This window comes from Poecilia reticulata, chromosome 23 (assembly GCF_904066995.2).
Source record: "Poecilia reticulata chromosome 23, P_reticulata-male-v2, whole genome shotgun sequence".
NCBI lineage: Eukaryota > Metazoa > Chordata > Actinopteri > Cyprinodontiformes > Poeciliidae > Poecilia > Poecilia reticulata.
Genome location: NC_088852.1, coordinates 490,310 through 511,199, shown reverse-complemented (window position 1 = coordinate 511,199; position 20,890 = coordinate 490,310). Strand labels below are relative to the sequence as shown.

At 47.2% G+C, this 20,890-nt stretch overlaps 3 protein-coding genes and 1 non-coding gene across 6 annotated transcripts; 3 read left to right on the top strand and 1 right to left on the bottom strand.

The window, feature by feature from the left end:
* The first annotated feature begins 1,851 nt into the window (after window positions 1–1,851).
* rtcb (RNA 2',3'-cyclic phosphate and 5'-OH ligase) lies at window positions 1,852–5,671 on the top strand. The gene is made up of 11 exons (XM_008401654.3): window positions 1,852–2,181; window positions 2,624–2,702; window positions 2,776–2,843; window positions 2,909–3,165; window positions 3,239–3,395; window positions 3,809–3,968; window positions 4,073–4,248; window positions 4,772–4,960; window positions 5,029–5,139; window positions 5,216–5,335; window positions 5,417–5,671. The coding sequence occupies exons 1-11, from the start codon at window positions 2,089–2,091 to the stop codon at window positions 5,522–5,524; spliced, it is 1,518 nt and encodes a 505-aa protein (XP_008399876.1). The 5' UTR covers window positions 1,852–2,088; the 3' UTR covers window positions 5,525–5,671.
* Window positions 5,672–6,425: 754 nt separating this feature from the next.
* xpot (exportin, tRNA (nuclear export receptor for tRNAs)) lies at window positions 6,426–14,066 on the bottom strand. 3 transcript variants are annotated; one of them, XM_008401655.3, is made up of 25 exons: window positions 13,865–14,063; window positions 11,975–12,119; window positions 11,806–11,888; window positions 11,545–11,601; window positions 11,402–11,471; window positions 11,112–11,330; window positions 10,857–11,041; window positions 10,608–10,776; window positions 10,171–10,407; window positions 10,063–10,101; window positions 9,931–9,993; window positions 9,739–9,863; window positions 9,523–9,667; window positions 9,323–9,442; window positions 9,157–9,251; window positions 8,989–9,058; window positions 8,663–8,901; window positions 8,304–8,589; window positions 8,049–8,238; window positions 7,801–7,917; window positions 7,602–7,717; window positions 7,479–7,526; window positions 7,336–7,407; window positions 7,205–7,261; window positions 6,426–7,138 (listed from the first exon to the last, which is right to left on the bottom strand). In XM_008401655.3, exons 2-25 carry the CDS (start codon window positions 12,059–12,061, stop codon window positions 7,112–7,114), a joined length of 2,916 nt encoding a protein of 971 aa, XP_008399877.1. In that variant the 5' UTR covers window positions 12,062–12,119; window positions 13,865–14,063; the 3' UTR covers window positions 6,426–7,111. The 3 variants fall into 3 exon arrangements, with proteins under 3 accessions (XP_008399877.1, XP_017158473.1, XP_081460062.1); XM_017302984.2 differs by having other exon boundaries at window positions 8,663–8,904; window positions 13,865–14,062; XM_081603936.1 differs by having other exon boundaries at window positions 10,063–10,407; window positions 13,865–14,066.
* Window positions 14,067–14,863: 797 nt separating this feature from the next.
* Window positions 14,864–19,515, top strand: rpl18a (ribosomal protein L18a). Its single transcript, XM_008401656.2, has 5 exons — window positions 14,864–14,998; window positions 16,315–16,494; window positions 17,500–17,629; window positions 19,121–19,230; window positions 19,334–19,515. The coding sequence occupies exons 1-5, from the start codon at window positions 14,981–14,983 to the stop codon at window positions 19,424–19,426; spliced, it is 531 nt and encodes a 176-aa protein (XP_008399878.1). The 5' UTR covers window positions 14,864–14,980; the 3' UTR covers window positions 19,427–19,515.
* LOC145550253 (small nucleolar RNA SNORA68) lies at window positions 16,118–16,247 on the top strand. Its single transcript, XR_014086172.1, has one exon. It is a non-coding gene; the product is annotated as a small nucleolar RNA SNORA68 (small nucleolar RNA).
* Window positions 19,516–20,890: the final 1,375 nt, after the last annotated feature.

Below are 20,890 nucleotides of genomic sequence, written 5' to 3'. Positions count from 1 at the left end.
GGGTTCATGCAGGGTAACTGTTCCTGTCCTACATTGTGGACAGAGAGGTTTCCCCCAGTGGCCATGTTGGTGTCACCCAATGGTTGCTATGGAAACACTCTGCAGTGATTTCTTTAGATCTTACCATCCTCCATCATCTAGCTTTGCTCTGTGGTTCTGTGTTTACTGCAGCAGCTGTTTGTTGAACTATTGCCCAGTGGGGGTAATAAAGATTACCCCCAGATTAACCGGCAGCAGCGCTGGTTATCTACCCGTGAACTATGAACTCTACGACCTTGGCTCGTCTCCACTGGTTTCCCGTTTTTTTCTTACTCATTTAGCTCTTATAATAAACAGGAGATTTACAGTAAGCAGTAAAGGTTCTACTGCTTACTGGACCGGGTCCAACTGGACCAATTCATGATCACATCTACGGTCTTTTCTTTTTTTTGTACAGCATATACATCCAATCATGTTTCTGCTGTAAAGTTCATTGGTTTTATGTCCCATTAGATTCTCAAAGGCCAAATAAAATGAAGGTATTTTCAGCCAAACTGACATGGTTTTATGATTCACTAAGAAAAGAAAGAATTTAACGTGAAACCGAGACGTTCTGCAGTGAACTAGTGAATGTTGACTAAACGAGTAACTTTATTAAAGGTTCTGTCAGTGGCCCGCGGTTCCTCTGTTTGGACCGAAACAAACTGTCCAGACCAAAACGTAACGCCGCAGAAGATGCTGGATTTTCTGTCTGATGATAGTCTGGAGAAGCGATGGTCCCAGAACAGTAGAGAATCTCCAACTGGAACCAGTCCAAACGGGTCTGGTTCCAGTTGGACCCAGTGTTGACCACACAGATCAACACTGGGTCAACATCCAACTTTAGAACCACAGTTTGATGAAATATTTCAGTTTATTAAGAATCAGACCAAAGCAAACGATCTAATAACATCCAGTCAGCAGTTCCTGTGGCGTTCCATTGGTCAACAGGTCAGAGGTCATGAAGAGTTGAACTGTTCCTGTAAGTCTGCAATAAAACATTAAGGAAGCGCGGCTCCTCCTGCTTCATAAACAAACAGGAGTTTTATTATCTGATATTTCACAGCTGGTTGGAGTTTATGAGCTCATGTTCTCTTCATTGGATCAACTGGGCCGAGGTCCAGAAACGCTTCCAGTCAAAGCAGATTTCAGCAGGAATCAGGGTGGCACTGGCTTCCTGTTTGCCCAGCGGAAACCAGCTGGTCTGGTCTGCCATCCGCACAGCAGCAAACCATCCCCAGACATCTGTACAGAACCAGAACCAGAGGTATGAGAGTAACCCTGAAGCTTCAGTTAAGAGGAAAAACTTCAGATACAGAAAAATAAAAACTCCTCCACACTGACTCAAACATGGTCTTTCAGCTGCTGTTTTCTCCAACCGGTTCTCACTTCCTCAGATTTTCATCTGGTATTCTGGAGTGTTTACTTTTTAAATGGAAGCAAAGTTTCGTTTAAATAAGTTTTACGGTGCTATTCTCACCCATGACCACTAGATGGTAGTCAAGATTTGTTGTGTCGGTGTAATCAGCCTAAGATATTTAACAGAAACCTAAAATAAAGGGTCAGGTTTTCCTATGTATTATGTAAAAAGTAACATTTTCAACTAAAATAAATCGTTTCTTTTTTATTAGGGAATATCTCCGTGTAATTCTGTTTTGTTACACTTGAATCAATAAAAGTTTAGTAAAAAAAAAATACCAGAAGAGAGAACCGAGTTGACAAAGAAAAATAACACTTTAACTATGTTTAAAAATATATAAATATAAAAAGTTTGTAATGACTCTCCTTACCAGCAGGTGGGGGCAGAGCATTCTAACCCACAGACATTAGAAGCACTACTTTACCGTTTATAACCAGAGAAGAAGAAGAAAATCACAAATATTGGAACACTGAGGGAGTAATATCCATACCGGAAACCCGAACCGATCTTAAATTAGCTTATAAACACCCCGGAGTCATTTAATAAGAACATTTAAATCTTCCTGCGTCATTCCTGCAGTCTCACCGGCTTCCGTAGCGCTTTGCGTCCTGCGGCGTGGCGTCGAACCGGCTGCTGTTTGGGTCGGAATCATGAGCCGAACCTACAACGATGAGCTGCAGTTTCTGGAGAAAACGGGCAGCACCAGCTGGAGGATCAAAAAGGGCTTTGTTCCCAACATGCAGGTTCGGTTCCGACAAAGTCCGGGAGGCATCTGTCGGAGATAAACTGGACCTCAGGTTCTGTTGGGTTCAGGCCGACTTTAAGAAGCAAGCCGAAAGAAGGAGGACCCCAAGATAGACACATTTTTAAGAAAATTACATTTAAGAAGCTTGTTTTCATCCGTTTGATTAAGTAAAATTACAATGATACAAACAGAGAACAGAGTTCAGCCTGAAGGTCCAGTCTGACAGCTGCTGAACTGTAAAGGGCTAATATTGATGTTGGATATTAGAGTTAGGCTGCTGTTTTAGGCTAACGTTAAGGATTCAAGTTTATCTGTAAATGTTCTGCTCTAGTCTAAAGTCCTCTAGCAGACAAGAACCATGTTAATTTTTCATTGAGCTTTACAATGGAAACTGGTGGAAGGAAAAAGTGACAATCTGCCTTTTGGCTTTTTCCCTTCAGGTTGAAGGAGTCTTCTATGTGAATGATTCCCTGGAGAAGCTGATGTTTGAAGAGCTCCGGAACGCCTGCAGAGGAGGAGGTGAGTCTGGATCTCAGACGTCCTGGCCGCTGTCTCCCAGGTGTTCAGTCTCACCTGTCCTGTTTGTCTTCAGGTATCGGAGGGTTCCTGCCAGCCATGAAGCAAATCGGGAATGTTGCAGCTCTGCCTGGAATCGTTCATGTGAGTAGAACTGATTGATTTGAAGCTTTGATGAGTCAAAACCTTAATCTAAAATGTCTCCTCAGAGGTCCATCGGACTCCCAGATGTCCACTCTGGTTACGGATTCGCCATCGGCAACATGGCTGCCTTCGACATGAACGATCCGAACGCAGTGGTGTCTCCAGGTGGCGTCGGCTTTGACATTAACTGTGGCGTCCGTCTCCTGAGGACCAACCTGGACGAGCAGGACGTCCAGCCGGTGAAGGAGCAGCTGGCCCAGTCCCTGTTCGACCACATCCCGGTCGGAGTTGGCTCCAAAGGAGTCATCCCAATGGGAGCCAAGTGAGTGGTTCTCCAGAACTGGGTGGGGTTCCCTACCAGGCCTTGCCCACCTGTCTCACCTGTGTGTCCCCAGGGATCTGGAGGAGGCTCTGGAGATGGGGGTGGACTGGTCCCTGAGGGAGGGCTACGCCTGGGCTGAGGACAAGGAGCACTGCGAGGAGTACGGCCGGATGCTACAGGCCGACCCCAACAAGGTGTCGTCCAAGGCCAAGAAGAGAGGCCTGCCACAGGTACGTCACAGGCCCCGCCCCCACAGGTCACTGGGATGATGGTGGCGACGGTGTAGGACGGTGTCGGTGGGTTCAATCTCTGCTCAGTCCGCCTCTGTCGTTGTGTCCTTGGGCAAGACATTTCACCCACCTTGCCTGCTGGTGGCGCCGGTGCATGGCAGCCCTATATTACCCATTCAGACATACGGGTGAATGACTGACTGTAGTGTGAAATGCTTCACACCACATACTGACAGAGGCGAAGCTGCTGTGCACCGGTGCCACCGGGCCCTCTGACCTCCACCAGTAGGTCCAAGACTGCAGGACACAGTCGCCACCATCGTCCCATTGATAAAGCGCTATACAAGTTCAGGCCATTTACCATTTACCTGCGAGTAACGAGTACAGATCACTGTTCTGTCTGTGTGACAAAGCTGGGAACGCTTGGGGCGGGAAACCACTACGCCGAGATCCAGGTGGTCGATGAGATCTACAACGAGTACGCCGCCAAGAAGATGGGCATCGACCACAAGGGCCAGGTGTGCGTGATGATCCACAGCGGCAGCCGCGGCCTCGGACATCAGGTCGCCACAGGTGCAACCCGGTCTGGTTCCGAAAGACAGAGTCAACACCCAACAGTACCTCAGGTCCAGTTGGGTTTGACCTCATCAGGACACTAATGGGTTTGTTGTCTACAGATGCTCTGGTTGCCATGGAGAAGGCCATGAAGCGGGATAAGATCACAGTGAACGACCGGCAGCTGGCCTGCGCCCGCATCACCTCCCAGGAGGGCCAGGACTACCTGAAGGGAATGGCTGCTGCAGGGAACTACGCCTGGGTCAACCGCTCCTCCATGACCTTCCTCACCAGACAGGTACGCTCACCTGGGTGAGGCCCACCAGCTGACGAGCAGCTCGGTTAGATTACCCGAAGGTTAACTAGCCCTTATCGAGTCAGTTCAGGTAGGTTCTGACGAGTCACAACCAGCTGATCTGAGGAATTGATCAAAGTTCCTAATAACTCAGGCGATCGTTAACGAGTTGGTTCTCATTCGGTTGAGTTAATTGCTCGGCTCCACAAAGTGTCAAAATTTTACAGACTATAATATTTGGCTTTCTGATACTGACCTGGATTTTAATTGCTGTCCATGAACTTTCATTTGGGTTGAAGTTGGACTTTTGGGATGGTCATTCCAGGAAAATGTTCAGTTGGGATTATTGTTCTGTTAGAACATCCAGTTGTCTCCAAGATTCAAACATCTGACCCAAACTGGTCCACCTCAGAGCAAAGGATGTCCACAACCGACTGTTCTTCAGGAAGAAGAACACCTTCACTTTTAATATTCTGTTCAATTTGGAGGCCCAATCTTCTCAGTCCGTCTTTATCCGGTCTTCCAGGCCTTCTCCAAAGTGTTCGGCACCACGCCAGACGACCTGGACATGCACGTCATCTACGATGTCTCCCACAACATCGCCAAGGTGGAAGAGCACATGGTGGACGGAAAGCAGAGGACGCTGCTGGTTCACCGGAAAGGATCCACCCGTGCCTTCCCTCCTCACCACCCTCTGATCCCGGTGGACTACCAGGTACTCTTCGGACCTTGGCGCTGCCGCTGGCATTAGAAGCTGTTCTGAAACATTCCTGCTTCCTTCAGCTCACAGGTCAGCCGGTGCTCATCGGAGGGACGATGGGAACCTGCAGCTACGTCCTGACAGGAACCGAACAAGGAATGACGGAAACGTTCGGCACCACGTGTCACGGAGCGGTAAGAGTCTGATCAAGAGATTCCCGACATCATGGAGGACCAGGATGTTTGATTAACTTCCTTTTCTCTGTTGCAGGGCCGCGCCCTCTCTCGAGCAAAGTCCCGCAGGAATCTGGACTTCCAGGACGTCCTGGATAAACTGGCCGATATGGGCATCGCCATCCGAGTGGCGTCTCCCAAACTGGTGATGGAGGAGGTGAGGAAGACGATGATCTTTGATCAGAAACATTCCCAGAAACACCTGAGAAAGCAAATTGTCGATCCGGTTTCCTTTCAGGCTCCAGAGTCGTACAAGAACGTGACGGACGTGGTGAACACATGTCATGATGCAGGAATCAGCAAGAAGGCCATCAAACTGAGGCCCATCGCTGTGATCAAAGGCTGAGCCCCTTCCAGACTCTTTACTCTGAACTGGTTCTTTTTTCTGCTTCTGAACAGTTCAGTTCATTTCTGTTGAAAAAGGAAGCTGAGCGTCTGGTTCTGCGCCGGGACCAGCTGTTTTTGGTTTACAAAATAAAAGTGATCACATGAAGCTTAAAAGTTTGTTTAGGATACAGAACTGTATAAACGGTGTTTACAGCATCATCAATCCTCCTGCCAGATCCACCGCAGGATTTTCCAATTTCATCCCGACCTCAACAGTTTCTCACTTCACCCCAACTCAACCATATCAATAACCAGCTTCGTTCCAGCCTCCAGCTTTCCCAACCTCATCCTAATCCCAAATGTATCCCAGTTTTACCTCATGTAATCACAACCTTAACCTCAAACCAGTCTCTTCTTAAACCCAACCTAAAACTGCTTGGGAATTTCATTTTTACCCAGAAAACTGCAGATCAACATCCAGGCATAACACTGATCCAGAGCCTGATCTCTCTTCAGGTTTAGGTTTCCTGTCCAACTTCGAATTCCTTATTTTGATTCATTGTTTCTCCCAGAATATTCCCTTTCCTGATGGTTGGATAAAGTTACATAAAAGACTTTCTGCTCTGAGGTATTTTATCAGAAATATCCTAAGGACTCACCAGGAATGCAGGTTTTGGGTTTTATAAAACCAAACATGTTATTGCGTCAAACCACCACTAGAGGGCACCAGACAGCTGCTTCTGTCCAGATGATTGGCTGAGTTTAGCTGCTGGGAAAGTCAGTGGCGTAATGATAAAATAGAAACGTTTTAAACATCCAATCAGTTTGCGTTTTTTTTTTAATCAGTTGTACTCCTGTTAAAATATTTTAAACTGAATCAGATGTTTAAAATATTTAAAGATTGCAGAAGAAAAACAAGATATTTTTAAAACTGCTTTTATGATGAAATAAGATCTGCAGGAAATTTTGTCACACATTCTGCAATGACAATGAGAGCAAAACAGAAACATGATAAATAAACAAATCAGAAATGAAAACTCCTGGCAGCTCAACTGATTATTAGAGTTTAACTGAAATCTAAATTAGTAACAGAAAATATTTTCATGTAAACATTTCCAGAATAAATCGGGTCACATTCAGCCACCAGTTTTTTTTCTTTACCTCATAAACTGGATCTTTATCTCGGCATTAATGGGCTTCCGTACAAGGCTCCCAGATGTGACGAATTATTAAAAAAACTAAAGCTAGCATCTTTATTTACAGTTTTAACATCTTTTTTATTTACACTCGGATCCTCTGGTGGATCAGAAACCGTCCCAGAACCTGGTTGAGCAGCCGGTGGCGTCGGTTCTGGAGGTTCTGACGGACAGAAGACGGGCTGAAATGTTTCACTGCAAACCGAAAACAAGCGGATCACTGGAACGTTCCCACTTCGTTCCCATTCAGCCAATGAAAACTCGGGTTCCAGAGGTGAGGAGTGGGTTCTGCGCTGCCCAGGTTCCGATCCGAGTCCAGAACCTCGGAGCCGTTTCTGTGGGACGGCTCGTCGTCCGGTCAGAGCGGCGCTCCGACCTCCAGCAGAGTCCGGGCGGCGGTCCGGGTGGGATCACAGCTTGGCTCTCTGGAAGAACGCCTGCAGACAGACGGAACCGTCACAGGAAGCCCAACGGCACCAGAACCGGGTCAGCACGCCTCCTACCTTGATGTAGTTCTTCAGGACTTTGACGTCGGGCTGCTGCAGGACCTGGCACAACTCCTGCATCAGAACCAAGATGGCGTCAGAACCAACACCAGAATCTGAGCAGAACCACGGCTCTGGTTCTGTCCTACCTGTGAGATCTCCGGAGTCACCTGCAGGGACGGCAGGTACTCGTGCTGCAGGAACTGGATGAACTCTGACCCCTGAGGAGCAAACCGAACCTTAGAACCCATTAAGAACCTCACAGAACCGGGACGAACAGAACCGTTTTTACCCGTTTCAGATGGATCATCTTCAGCGTGAGCGCGCACTCCGACAGCGTCTGAGGAGCAACAGAACCATCAGAACCAAATGGGTCGAGTGACTGGGTTCAGACTGGGTTCGGTTCCAGACTCACCAGAACCGTCTGGGCGTCAGAGAGGTCAAAGGTCGGTTTGAGCGGCGCCAGGAAGCAGGCTGGGACGATGTGTTTGTAGATGAAGTCAGGGAAGCCCACCATGCCGTCCTTCCCGCCTACGGATCGGATCAGAACCGCACACAGATTAGTCCCAGAGGTTTACCGGAAGCAGAACCGAAGTCGCGGCGCGGAGACGCACCCCACAGTTCCACCAGCCGGGTCAGGATGATGAAGCAGGTCTTCTGGGCGATCGGGTCCGGGAACTCCACGGCGCCCTGGATGATGGTGAACAGAACCCGCTCAATGTTTTCTGCTCCTGGAACCAGAACCAAACGGGTCACATGACCACCATCTGGACCGCCGGCCAAAATGTTCTGCTGCTCGAGTCGCCTCCAGCTTCCTGAGCCCAAACAGAACCGGTTGTGATGGCGTGGCCTCGGCGCTCACCCTGATTGGCCAGAACCTCGTTCATGCCGCTGCCGGCGACCGTCTGGATGAAGGCGAAGTAGCTCCGCCGCAGCATCTGCTTCTCCAGCGCCGCCGTCTGGTCGTTCTCCTCCGCGGGTCGGCCCAGAACCTCGAAGATGGCCAGGACCAGCGGCATGAAGATCTGCTGCAGGAAGGGCGACACCTGGCGCTGCAGGAAGAGGAGGAGTCAGCGCGGCGCCGCGGGGAACCTCAGGGTTCTGGTTCTGGAAGTACCTTGAACTTGGCCGTGATCTGGCTGATGAGAGGGATGAACTCCTGCAGGTCTTTGGCCTCGCAGTCCTTCAGCATGTGCTCCGAGGCGGCCGGGATGAAGGGCAGCACCTCCTCCTCCAGGCAGATGATCATGCGATGCAGGAAGGAGCGCACGGCGCTGCGCAGCGCCCCCCGCTGGACGGGGCAGCTCAGCGCCGGCAGGAAGCTGTGCAGGCAGTCCCTGTAGACCTCGGTGCAGCCGCACTGCTTCACCGTCTGCTTGTTGCTGAACGCCTTGCTGGTCCGGCTGCAGAGACGGAGGACGAGTTTCAGCAGGAGGAGCTGAAACTGGCTGAAACCGGAGAGATGGCGGTTCTGACCTGGCGAATCCCACGGCGTGGCTCAGGCAGTCGGCCAGCGCGGCCTGGCGCTCCTCCACGCTCTCCTGCAGCAGCTTGGCGAGGAGCAGGCGGAAGGCGTCCGTCAGCGGCGCCAGCAGACTCCTCATCAGAACCTGCTTCCGCTCCACCGGACTCTCGCCGCTCACGATGAGAACGCCGGCCGCTTCGAACATGAAGAGCTGGTCGTCACTGGTCAGCAGCGCCGGGAAGCCGTTCTCCTGCTGGAGGAGGAGTCAGGGAGTCAAGATTTGGGGCAAGGGGTCAAAGGTGAAGGCAGGCAGAGGAGAACATCTGTATCTGCTTACGGGAGGAGCGAGCTCCAGCAGGTCCTGGATCCGGGTCAGGATGTCCTCGATGAACGCCGTCATGTGTTTACTGGACAGAAATAGACATGTGGTCAGAGCGGGGAGTGGAAGCCCAGTTCTGACCCAGAGGAAGGCCCGGTTACGACCCGATTCAGACCCAGAACTCACTGCAGAGTCTTGATGAACCTGGAGAACAGGTAGGCCACTCTGCTGCGGACCTTGGGGCTACTGTGTCTCAGTCCTCTCTGGTCCAGGAACGCCATCTGGAGACGGACACTTCGTCATCAAAACGCAGTTCGGATCATCAGAACCGCTGTCTGGGAGCCGGACTCACCAGAACATTGGGAATGTGCTGCGGTTCCACGATAAAGAATTTATCATATCTGACAACCGTTTCAAAGAACTCCAGACACACGGAGGAGTGCTGGTAGCCGCTGACGCCGCAGGAAACCAGCTGAGGAGAGACAGGAAGCAGTGAGGGACGGCGGCGGTTCTGGTTCTGATCCATTCCAGATGTCGGGTCATGTGACTCACCGTCCTCATCATGTCCTGCAGCGCGCTCGTCTTCGCCGAGTCGCCGGAGAAGTGAGCGCCGTGAGACACCGGCAGCGCCTCGCCCAGCATGTAGAGCAGCCGGATGGCCACCTCCACCTCCATGAACGGCGCCGTCTGCCACCTCCTGACGGGACACAGAACTGGGTCAGAACCTGGACCGGCACCAGAGCCACAGTCATCATCACCTGTACTCACTGCATGGTGCTGGTGAAGACCCGGCGCACGGCTTCCAGCAGCAGCTCTGGAGAAACCTGAGCCAGGCGGTCCAGCAGCATCTTCAGCTGCTTCCTGTACTCGACGAACATGGCTTCATCTTCACCCTGGAACACATCATCATCATCATCATCATCTCCATCATCCCCAGCTCCACCCATCAACTCCACCCACCTCGTTCTCAAAGTTGTACTCGTCGTCGTAGGTCAGCTTCTTCATCACAGCCAGCATGACGGCCTGCAGACACTCAGAGCTTTAACACCAACCAGCAGCTGAACATCTGCAGCTTCAACCATCGTGACTCACCTCGATGTTCGCCTTCTGCTGCTCCGTCAGCTGAGGAAGCTGCAGAGACAGAACGGAATCAGAACCTGCTGCAGAAGGATCCGGACCCCCCTCCTCTAGGGGACTCACCTGTTTGAGCACGTGCAGGTAGTCGTAGCAGAAGCCCACCATGTTGGTCGAGATGTCATCGTCTTCATGCACCAGCAACTGCAGCAGCAGTGGCACCTTGGCCTCCACCGCATGAAGCGTCTCCGCCGCCTCCTTCACGTTCCCGGACTTCACCAACTTGGACCAGCTCAGGACCAAACTCTGGCCCATCCCGTTCACCAGCCGGGAGAACTTGGCCAGGAAGTCCACATCCTCCTCCTGAGGGACCAGAGAAAATCAGTGGACCTGAACCAGAAGAGTCTGGTCTTCAACCAGAAGGTCCAGGTCCCGGAGCCTATGGTGCCAAACCAAAAGTTCTGCTCCTTCACCCTCAACTTCAGGAGATTCCTGTCTTCAACCAGAAGGTTTTGGTCCTAAACCAGGAGGTTCTGTGTTGGTGCTGTGTGGATAATTCCTACCTGTTCGATGTTGAAGAACCCGGCCGACTGCAGAACCTGGCACAACGATTCCACCAGCTTGGTTTTATCCACCGGGTCCATCCCCTTGTTGACGATTTCAAACAGGCAGTCGCAGGCCTCTTCCCTCAGGTCCTCCATGGACATCTGACTCAGCAGCAGGTTCACAAACCTAGAACAAGACGAACCGATGATCCACGGAACCAACCAGAATCTGGTCTAGCGGGTCAGCTGACTGGTGCGTTCGCTGACCGGTCGTTGGCGATGAGGTTGAGGTCGATCCAGGACACAAAGGCGCCCACCACCTCCAGACACTGACAGGTGAGCTCCGGGTGGGTCTGCTGGTACGCCGTCAGGATCTGGAACCAGGATTCCACCAGGCTGGGGATGCACTGCTCCCTCATGGAGTCTTTGATCAACGTGTTCCTGCGGGTTTCCTGCAGAACACGGTGCCGGGTCAGAGTGTGGACCAGAACCAGGGCCTGCTACCCGTCCGTGCACGCTCACCTCAGGCGTGTGCACGATGTCTCGGTCCACGACCTCGGCGTCGATGGCCATCAGCGTCCGCAGGTAGATGTCGACGCCATGCGGGTTCAGACCCACCAGGTTCAGGATATCGAAGAAGAACTTGGGCCACAGAGTGATGTACTCCATGACGAAGGTGAGGGCGAACACCTGGGCCGCCTTGTTCCTGATGAAGGCCTTCTCCGGCTGAGCATTCATCAGCTGCAGAGCGAGGAGAACATGATCAGGAGGAGTGTCTCAGGTTCTGACAGAGCTAGAACCGGTAACGGTACCTGGTTCTGCAGCCACTTCATCAGCGCCTCTCTGATGAGCTGCTGCTGAGCCGCGCTCAGACCTGCATGTCTGCAACAACAGCAACACGAGTCAGAAGACCTGCGGCGCCCACAGTCCACCAGGAACACCTGCTGCTCCTCACCTGAACTTGATCTGGTGCTCCAGGACTTGGAAGCAGAAGAACTTGACGTGGTCGTCGCTGCAGAGAGGAACCATGAGCAGGTGAGTGTGTGTGTGTGTGTGTGTGTCAGTAAATATTGGCAAATTTAGAGCAAAAATGTTTCCTTGATGAGCATGGCGGCCATTTTTCAACATGGCCCCCATCTTAAATTTTTCAAGCAAGGACCTGGAAACAGAGATTTAGCTGAAGTATTGAATCCTGCGCTGCTCTCAGGTGACTCACCTGTAGATACCTTTAGCCAGCGCGTCGGCGCAGACCTCCCAGGCGTCCTGAGACTCCTTCAGCTGCTCAAAGTAAGCCAAAGCCTGCAGAGACACAGCAAGCTTTACCCTGCAGGCGAACAGCGCCACCTGTCTGTGCGGACAGAAATCGGCCCGTTGAGTAGTCTCACCCTCTGCCTGTAGGGGGCGTCAGCGTTGGGGTTGAGCCCCAGCAGTGCCTGCTCGTCCATGACTGCAGAGACAGACTGGCAGGCCATGCAGGGGTTAACTGTCCTCACGGTTCCTCGGTGCTGCAGTGGAACAGCTGTGGACCATCTGCAGGAGAACCAGGAGTTAGTCAGCACAACTTCTGGGTTCTGGTCCATTTCTGGTACCGTCTGAATGAATTATGGGCTTTAACTTCTGGTGACTGCTGGACCAGACTCATCAGAACCAGAACTGAAGTCCAACTTCCTGATTGAACTATTATTAGTTTACTGAAGCAGATAAGTGTACAGCTCAGGTCAGCCGTTACGTCACAGTAACCTGGTGCCGGTTACTATGGTTACCGAGTGGCGGGGAAATAACCTGGTATTGGTTACCAGTTAAAGCTGTATGTAGGCTACATGATGGGTAGTTGGTGACATGCTGTAAACATGACGTGGGTTATTTAACCCTCTGTGTAGATAAGTTAGTGGTAGTGATGGGTCCGGTATCACCGATGCGTCTGCGCATGCGTCAGCCCACAGACCAAAACCCGTTTTGGTTTCAGTAAGTCACGTGACCCGATACAGGAACTCAACCAATAAGAGAAACGGGTTCGCTGTAAATGTAATGTTTAATGTAATGTAACAGGCTAAACTTCAAAATGTTGTAAAAACTTTTTGTTTTAAAATAAAAGTCCATCCATCCTCATTCCAAACACATTCACTTTAATTTTCACTTTATGGTTCATTCACATTATTTATTGACTGCATATCAAATATATTTTAAATTTAACTGAAGATATAATACAAAACATAATATTCAATAAAATACAAAGACTTGAATCTTATTGTATAAACTAGGTCATCAAATCACGACGTTGGCTGTAGGAATTGTTAATGTCCAGCAGGTCAACTAGTCCTTAGACCATTTAACCCATGCACAGGTTACCAAGTAGTTAGCTCACAGTTATTAACTGTATTGGTAGTTAATGACAGTTATTAACTTGTATTGGTAGTTAATGACAGTTATTAACTGTATTGGTAGTTAATGACAGTTATTATCTGCATTGGTAGTTAATGACAGTTATTAACTTGTATTGGTAGTTAATGACAGTTATTATCTGCATTGGTAGTTAATGACAGTTATTAACTGCATTGGTAGTTAATGACAGTTATTAACTTGTATTGGTAGTTGGTGACAGTTTGTAGTTAGTAATAGTGTCCGGTGGGTCAGCGGCCTCTGGTACTTTGTTTATCCCGGACTTTGTGGGCTTTAGACGGACTGTAGCACTGATTCTAACTGCCGGTTCTGGACGGTTCGCGGTAGTTGGTACTATGGACATGATCAGAAGTTACTGACAGTCGATGTTCGGTTCGGATCGTGTTTCTGGACCACGGGCAGGACAGACGGGTCGCTTTAACAGCAACATGATGCAACACGGTGCCAACACCTGCAGCCTGGGATTTACCGGGCTTACCGTCAGTACACAGAGAGAAAACACCGGCCTGCATGTTCAATCAGAGCCGGACAGCTGGATCAGGGTCCCCTCTCTGGGTCAGCACCCCTTCAGCCTCTCAGGCCGCAGAATCACCACTGAAAGCTAAAACTTTTGCCCAAACACAGCGAGCTGACTGCGGCTAGCTACGGCTGGTTTACCCGCTGCTGTAGGAACCAGAGGCGGTCAGATGGGCTCCAACCAGCCCGGACTTCAAGAGGAGCTAGTACCAACCGACAGAGACAGGAGTTTCTAAGTGTTATTAAGTTCTGTGTCTCGGCCCGGTTCCGTTAGCTGCAGTCGGTCACCAACATCCCAGAGAGCGATCATTCCGCCCTCCAGCCCTTCATTCTCTCCCCGGGGAAACCGATCCGCTCACCGTACTGAAGGCTGACTCCTCCGCGGCTCTCCGTCCCGCTGGGCTATCACAGAATCACTGGGGACCCTCCAGAAACCGTCCGCATGTCGTCAGGAATCACACGGCGCAGCCAGCATGTCCGCCACAGGTTTATATCCGGGTCAGGAGGGCCAGGGGTAATATTCACTGTGGCCACTGGGGGCGCACTGAGCCAATACGGGGGTTCAAATACATTCATGAAACTTTAACTGAAAATACTCTTTTGTAATCTAATATTTTGTTTGGCAAAATTCTTTATTTATAAATAATGAGTGCTAAGATCGTCCCAAGTTTTTTTTTAAAATCTGAAGTCCAGTGATATTTGAAATCTCTCACGTGTATTGAAACATATGAATATCTGACTGAAATATTAATGGAATTGACCACTAACGCATGTTAATCCTAAAATATTAATCTCTTTGTTGTAGTTTATTTTTTATATCAACTTTGCTTTTGTGTTCCCATTTCTAAGTTTGCCTCTGCTATGTCTTCTATAGAGTTACACTATTGTAATTGCCACACATGTTTGTGCTTACTTTGACTAGACAAAGTTTTTTTAAAAACACTGTGGGCTGAGCTACAAGAAATTACTGAAAATTTTCATTTTTTTTGTTTCGATGGTAATCTAGTAGGTGGTTACCGGTCCAGAACCAGAATAATTTTATCATCATCATTATTCAAACATAAAAATAATTCTAAAAATATTAGTCATAAATATAAAATGACATATGTGTGTAATTTGATATTTATTACTGGTATTATTATGCTACTAATATAAAAATATACTAATATATATACTAATATATATATATATATATATATATATATATATATATATATATATAATTTTTATTTTTTTAATATACTGTTTTTTACCTTTTTTTTCCTTTTAAAGTGAAGACGGCGAACTGTTCACGTGTCCATGATTCAGCCAATGACAATTATATGTACGCTTGTAAACGTGTAATTATTAGTTCAGCCTATCACAGTGTGAGTCGTAAATTGTATCTGGGTAGATTCAGTTCCTCTTTCCACTTGACATGCGCAGTATCCGCCTTGCTACCTCCTCTTTCACTGTGGCGCTGAGCGACAGACACCATGAAGGCGTCCGGAACAGTAAGAGTGTCCTTTATTTTAGCTGTTTTAGCGTATTTTACACGGTTAAGAACGGCTCATATAGCAGTCTGATGTAATGTTAGTTCGGTTCTTGTGCAAATTTGTGCCAAATATCAACTTTAGAAGGGGAATATTAACGTTTTTTCCATGCCGCTGCCGCTCCAACATGGCTGCCGCGGCACCATGTGGACGGAGAAAAGCTAAGAGATAAACTGAGACGCTTTATGGGTTAAAGTTTAAAATAAATACACAATTTGAATTTGTTTTTCTAGTAATATTTGGGTCAGGTCTTAGCCCTGGTTCAGAACAAAAGCTAGAATTTTTCAGGTGTGTAACTAAAGCAGAAACCCTCCGTCATGATCCAGTTTAACGAGTTGTACATCGCATGTTTCAGCTTCTGGATTATAGTTCATATCAGTGCAGATTAGTGCTTAAACATCTGCTCCTGCTTTATAACGAACATATCTGTTCTGGAACTGCAATACCGAGAACCGAGCTGATCGCTTTGACAACGTTTAGCGCCCCCAGCAGAACTCCTTCTAAAAATCTCCTGTTTTAAGGTTTGGTTCGGTTCGGGCGAGATGCAGAAACACTGAGGGGAACATGAACCCAGCAGGTGCTGGTGGAGGAGGTCACGGTCGGTTCGGCTCAAATTAACCAACAATGGGCTTAATGGTTCAACTTATGTTGGTTAAATTCCTAATTAGAGTCATTCTGTTGAGCCCAAAAGTGAGAATAATTGAAGTAAAACACATTTTACCATTAAAGTTGGCTACAGAGGCACTTTGGCTATTTACATAAAAAGAAAGATAACTTCCTAGTTTCTTTTCAAATGCAGTTAAATCCTAAAATTCACTTCCAAAATACTTTATTCTAAAGAAAAATTAAATGTCTAACTCCTATCATCCAAGATCTCCAGTAGCAGTCAGTGTTCCAGCAAAACTGAGGAGGCCTTTAGGGGTCAAAGTTCAAGTGTTTAAGGTGCTTTTCAGGAGACGATGCAGATTTTGGCTTCAGTCTCAGAAATCTGCAGTTTAAACCTTTTAAAGTCAACGAATCAGTGAGACGTTGTGTTTGTGTCCCGGTCTGTGAGGTTCTGACTCAAACGTCCGATTTGGTCCTGCAGCCTAACCCAAAGGTCCCGCTGTCCTCCGTGGCGGAACCGTGTCAGGCGTGCAAACAGAACCAGAACCTTGTCGCCTTTCTCTGACTCTGGTGTCTTTGAAAGTGAATTCTTGGTCCGACACTTTGACCTTTGACCCAACTGGTCCTGTGTGTGAGGTTCTGTTTCTGATCCCGTCTGGTTCCGCCCGCAGCTTCGGGAGTATAAGGTCATCGGGCGCCTGCTGCCCTCGGCCAAGAACCCGGCCCCGCCGCTGTACCGCATGAGGATCTTCGCCCCGAACCACGTGGTGGCCAAGTCCCGCTTCTGGTACTTCGTGTCCCAGCTGAGGAAGATGAAGAAGGCATCTGGAGAGATCGTCTACTGCGGCCTGGTGAGTGGGCCGGGTCGGACCGGAACCGAGGGGCCGGGGGGTCCGATCCGGGTCGGACCGGAACCAAGGGGGTCCGATCTGTCTGGTTCTGATGGTTCTCTTTGAATTTAAATCAGGTTTTCATGGTTTGTAAAATTCTTGATTTCTGTTAATAATTAAAAGTTCTTTAAACTGCAGAGTTTGGTAATAAAGTGAAATTCAACTTTTTAAGTGTCTCAATAATCAGTAAGTGAATTAATAATAAATGAACTCAATAATTTCTATTCTGATCATTTTTTAAGGGAAATTTGTTTACAGGCGTTATAATCGTTTCTATTAATTGTTCTGTACTTTGGAAATTTAAAATATTTCCCAGTTTTTAATGTTCTTTATATCAGTTTGTCTTTGAGGGACAAACTGTTTTTATGTCATTATCAATATATTTAGTCTAAAATGGCCTCAAAGCAACAATATTATAATTAATCACTGAGGAAATTCAGCATCCAGCAAATTGTGTTGACTGTCCTAATCAAAGGCCTAAATGTTGAGTTGACTGTTGGACCAGATATGCATTTCATAAGATAATGAACTGAAACCGACTTCAGTTCATTTGTGTTGACTTTATTTCCTAACCTGTAAAAGTTGGAATCAGATTTTCAGCCAGAGCTTCGACGTCTGGATGAAATAATCCATGAATTATTTTATAGTTTCCATTTCTGGATAAACAAAACGATTTCCTGAACGTAAAAACCTGAAAACTGAGATGGTAAGAAGTTTTATTAGAGAAAGTTCAACTACATTTTTCTACAGTCGGGTGCAACAGAAAGCTTCGGCCTGGTTCTGTTCTGGTACCAGGCCCGGTAACTGGACCAATCTGAAACGTCAGGATGCTTCAGCTGCTTCCTGCAGGGGGCGCCGCAGCTCAAACCCAGCCTGGTTTAGCCCTGTGGGCTGACCGGTGTGGTTCTGAAAGCTTTAGCTCTGGTTCTGTGTGCTGGTTCTGATGGTTCTGACCCGTGTGTTCAGGTCCACGAGAAGACTCCTCTGAAGGTGAAGAACTTTGGGATCTGGCTGCGTTACGACTCCCGCAGCGGAACGCACAACATGTACAGAGAGTACAGAGACCTGAGCACGTCTGGAGCCGTCACCCAGTGCTGTGAGACACACACTGAGACACACACACACTCTGAGACACACACACTCTGAGACACACACACACTCTGAGACACACACACACTCTGAGACACACACACACTCTGAGACACACACACACACTGAGACACACACACTGAGAGACACACACACACACTTGAGAGACAGACACACACTCTGAGAGACAGACACACACTCTGAGAGACAGACACACACTCTTGAGAGACAGACACACACTCTTGAGAGACAGACACACACTCTTGAGAGACAGACACACACTCTGAGAGACACACACACACACTCTGAGAGACACACACACACACTCTGAGAGACACACACACACACTCTGAGAGACAGACACACACACTCTGAGAGACACACACACACACTGAGAGACACACACACTGAGAGACACACACACACTCTTGAGAGACAGACACACACTCTGAGAGACACACACACACACACTCTGAGAGACACACACACACACACTCTGAGAGACACACACACACTCTGAGAGACAGACACACTCTGAGAGACACACACACACTGAGACACACACTCAGTTTGTGTACAGGTTTCAGCTTCTAGTTGCTTTACATCATGAACTTACAGTTTTACAGAAAACGTCAGTCAACTGATCAAACGTTACATTTTGATTAGTTTGATCAGATATTGATCATTGTTTTATTGATAATGTTTCCATAGCAACTAACCAGCTGGATTTAAAGGAAGTTTGTGTCTCGGCTGTTTTTCAGTTTTCTGAAAGTTTGTTCCAGATCTGTGTTCATAGAAGCTGAAAGCTGCTTCTCCATGTTTGGTTCTGGTTCTGCATCAGAACCAGAACCAGCAGGTTGATCCAGCAGCAGATCTTTAATCTGTGCAGTGAATCATAAACTATCAGCAGGACTTAAAGTCTCTCAGTGAAAAAATGTAGAACCAGCTGGTGTAGAACCGGGTGGCGTAGAACCAGCTGGTGTAGAACTAGATAATGTAGAACCAGCTGGCGTAGAACCAGCTGGTGTCTCCACCCTCCTGGTTCTACTCAGGTCTCCAGCTGCAGCTTCTTGTTCGTCTCTCTGGTCTCAGACTTTTGTCCTCTGGGCCTGAAATGTTCTGCAGCTGCTAGAAGAACCACTGAGGAACCGAAGGGTCAGGTCAGAGGTCAGCCTGATCTCTGGTTTAAAGATGGAAGAACTGGACCTGTGCTGACTCTAGATCTATAGCTCTAGATCGTTCCTCTTTAATAACTTGGGTTTATGTTCAGAAAGTTTTGGCCCATTCATGCATTTCTTTGTCAGCATCTGTTCAGTGATTGGATGGGTCAAAGGTCACCTGGTGACATAATGTAGAGGTGTTATCATCTGCGTCGTCATGGTAACTGATCTTATTGTCTGTTGTAAACTGAGCCAGTGGGAGCTTATAGACATTAAATCAGACATGGTTCTGGCCCGACTGGACCCGGCGGTTCTGACCCGTTTCCTCTTGTTTGCAGACCGGGACATGGGAGCCCGCCACCGTGCGCGCGCTCACTCCATCCAGATCATGAAGGTCCAGGTCATCGCTGCCAACAAGTGCCGCCGGCCCGCCATCAAGCAGTTCCATGTGAGTGACCCGACCCAAACCGACCCGACCGGGGCGGTTCTGAAACCGCCTGCTGAGCCTTTCTGGTTCTTGACGTGTTCTAACCAAACGGTTCTGGTTCCAGGACTCTAAGATCCGGTTCCCGCTGCCCCACCGGGTTCTGCGCCGGCAGCACAAGCCGCGTTTCACCACCAAGAGACCGAACACCTTCTACTGAGGAGACGCAGAATAAAGAGACCTGGAGACAAACCGACTCTGTTTATTCCTGCTCCGCAAAATGACCAAACCATTAAACATCAACGTTAATGTTGGGCTGCAGGGCATTTATTACATCGTTATTACATCATTATTACATTATTATATCATTATTACATTATTATATCATTATCCTGATGGTTTATTATTACTTTAACTTCCATTTAGTTAAAAAAAACAACCTGATTTATTCGATGATCATCTGGTTGATTATAAAATATGATTAAATGTGTTTTAGTTGCTGGTTTGTAAAGATAATTTTTGTTTTTATCAGAGCAGTTTGACGTCATCACTGATCCACAGTTTCATAAAAAAGAATAAAAAATCACTTTTATCACAATAATTTAACCAAATCACCGTCGCTGCTGCTAACGGTTATTTTAATAATTACTCAGATAAAAAATGTTAATTCTGCTGATTTTTAATTAAATTAATATTCGGTACATACAGACTTAGAAATACATCAGAAAATGTAAATAATGTTAAAGATTTTTTAATTTGAACCTGGTTAAAACTTCTGGTGAATTTAAATGAGTTTTTTAATCTTTTACAGTTTAAATTTCTGTTATTTCTGCAAATTACCTTTTTGAGTTTCTTTGCTTCAGTTAATGATTAATTTCTAAATTGTTTTATTCCAATAGTCATTCTGATTAATTAATTGATCTAATAATTCAGAATATTAATCTTAACTGTCAAACTAAAATAAAAACCCGTAAAGTTTAAATCTGAAACCATCATTAAAAATGAGGCGTTTATTATATTTTATCTGTAATATTAATACAACACCTGCAGTCTGATAAATCTATAAGACTACATTTATTTAGTCAAAGTTTTCAATCATGGTTTCCATGGATACCGTCAAATTTCTGCTGCTTCTGTTTGAAACTGACAGGCGTTGAAAGGTGACCTCTGACCCCGGTGGAAATGAGGCTGCTGCAGTTGCGTCATCTGTCCACACGGAGGCGCTGATCTGTAAGGCATGACGGTGGAGCAGCAGTGAGCTGGACCGAAGTAAAAGATTTAAAATACTTCAACGTGTTTCACAAAAGTCAAAAGTATCCGTCCAAAAAGTTACGCGAGTGAAACGGTATTTGGTAAAAAGTTTACTGGAGTAATAAGTGATCAAATTATAAAGCATTTAATATTTAACAAAATCAGGCAAAAGGACATTTTTCCAAATTAGTTCAATTATTAATTTTTGGTTAAAATGTTATTGTTTTTCATTCAGTGGGTAGAAAATCCAGAAACTTTACTCAGAGTAGAAATACTTCATAAAATGACTGAAGTAAAGGTAAAAAATACAGCGTAGTAAAAATACTTCTAAAAGTAAAGTTTTTCACAAAAGTTACTCCAGTAAATGTAACTAGTTACTGTGGTTCTAGTCAACAGAGGAGCATCAAATATACATTAATATAAAATATAAAAA

Coding starts and splice junctions, on each gene's coding strand:
- rpl18a (XM_008401656.2), top strand. Junction 16,495..17,499: donor AGATCGTCTACTGCGGCCTG/GTGAGTGGGCCG, acceptor CCGTGTGTTCAG/GTCCACGAGAAGACTCCTCT. Junction 19,231..19,333: donor CCGCCATCAAGCAGTTCCAT/GTGAGTGACCCG, acceptor TTCTGGTTCCAG/GACTCTAAGATCCGGTTCCC.
- xpot (XM_081603936.1), bottom strand. CDS start 12,061: ATGGCCTGCCAGTCTGTCTCTGCAGTCATGGACGAGCAGGCACTGCTG. Junction 11,472..11,544: donor GAGCACCAGATCAAGTTCAG/GTGAGGAGCAGC, acceptor CTGTTGTTGCAG/ACATGCAGGTCTGAGCGCGG. Junction 9,252..9,322: donor AGCACATTCCCAATGTTCTG/GTGAGTCCGGCT, acceptor GTCCGTCTCCAG/ATGGCGTTCCTGGACCAGAG.
- rtcb (XM_008401654.3), top strand. CDS start 2,089: ATGAGCCGAACCTACAACGATGAGCTGCAGTTTCTGGAGAAAACGGGC. Junction 2,703..2,775: donor GAACGCCTGCAGAGGAGGAG/GTGAGTCTGGAT, acceptor GTTTGTCTTCAG/GTATCGGAGGGTTCCTGCCA. Junction 3,396..3,808: donor AGAAGAGAGGCCTGCCACAG/GTACGTCACAGG, acceptor TGTGTGACAAAG/CTGGGAACGCTTGGGGCGGG.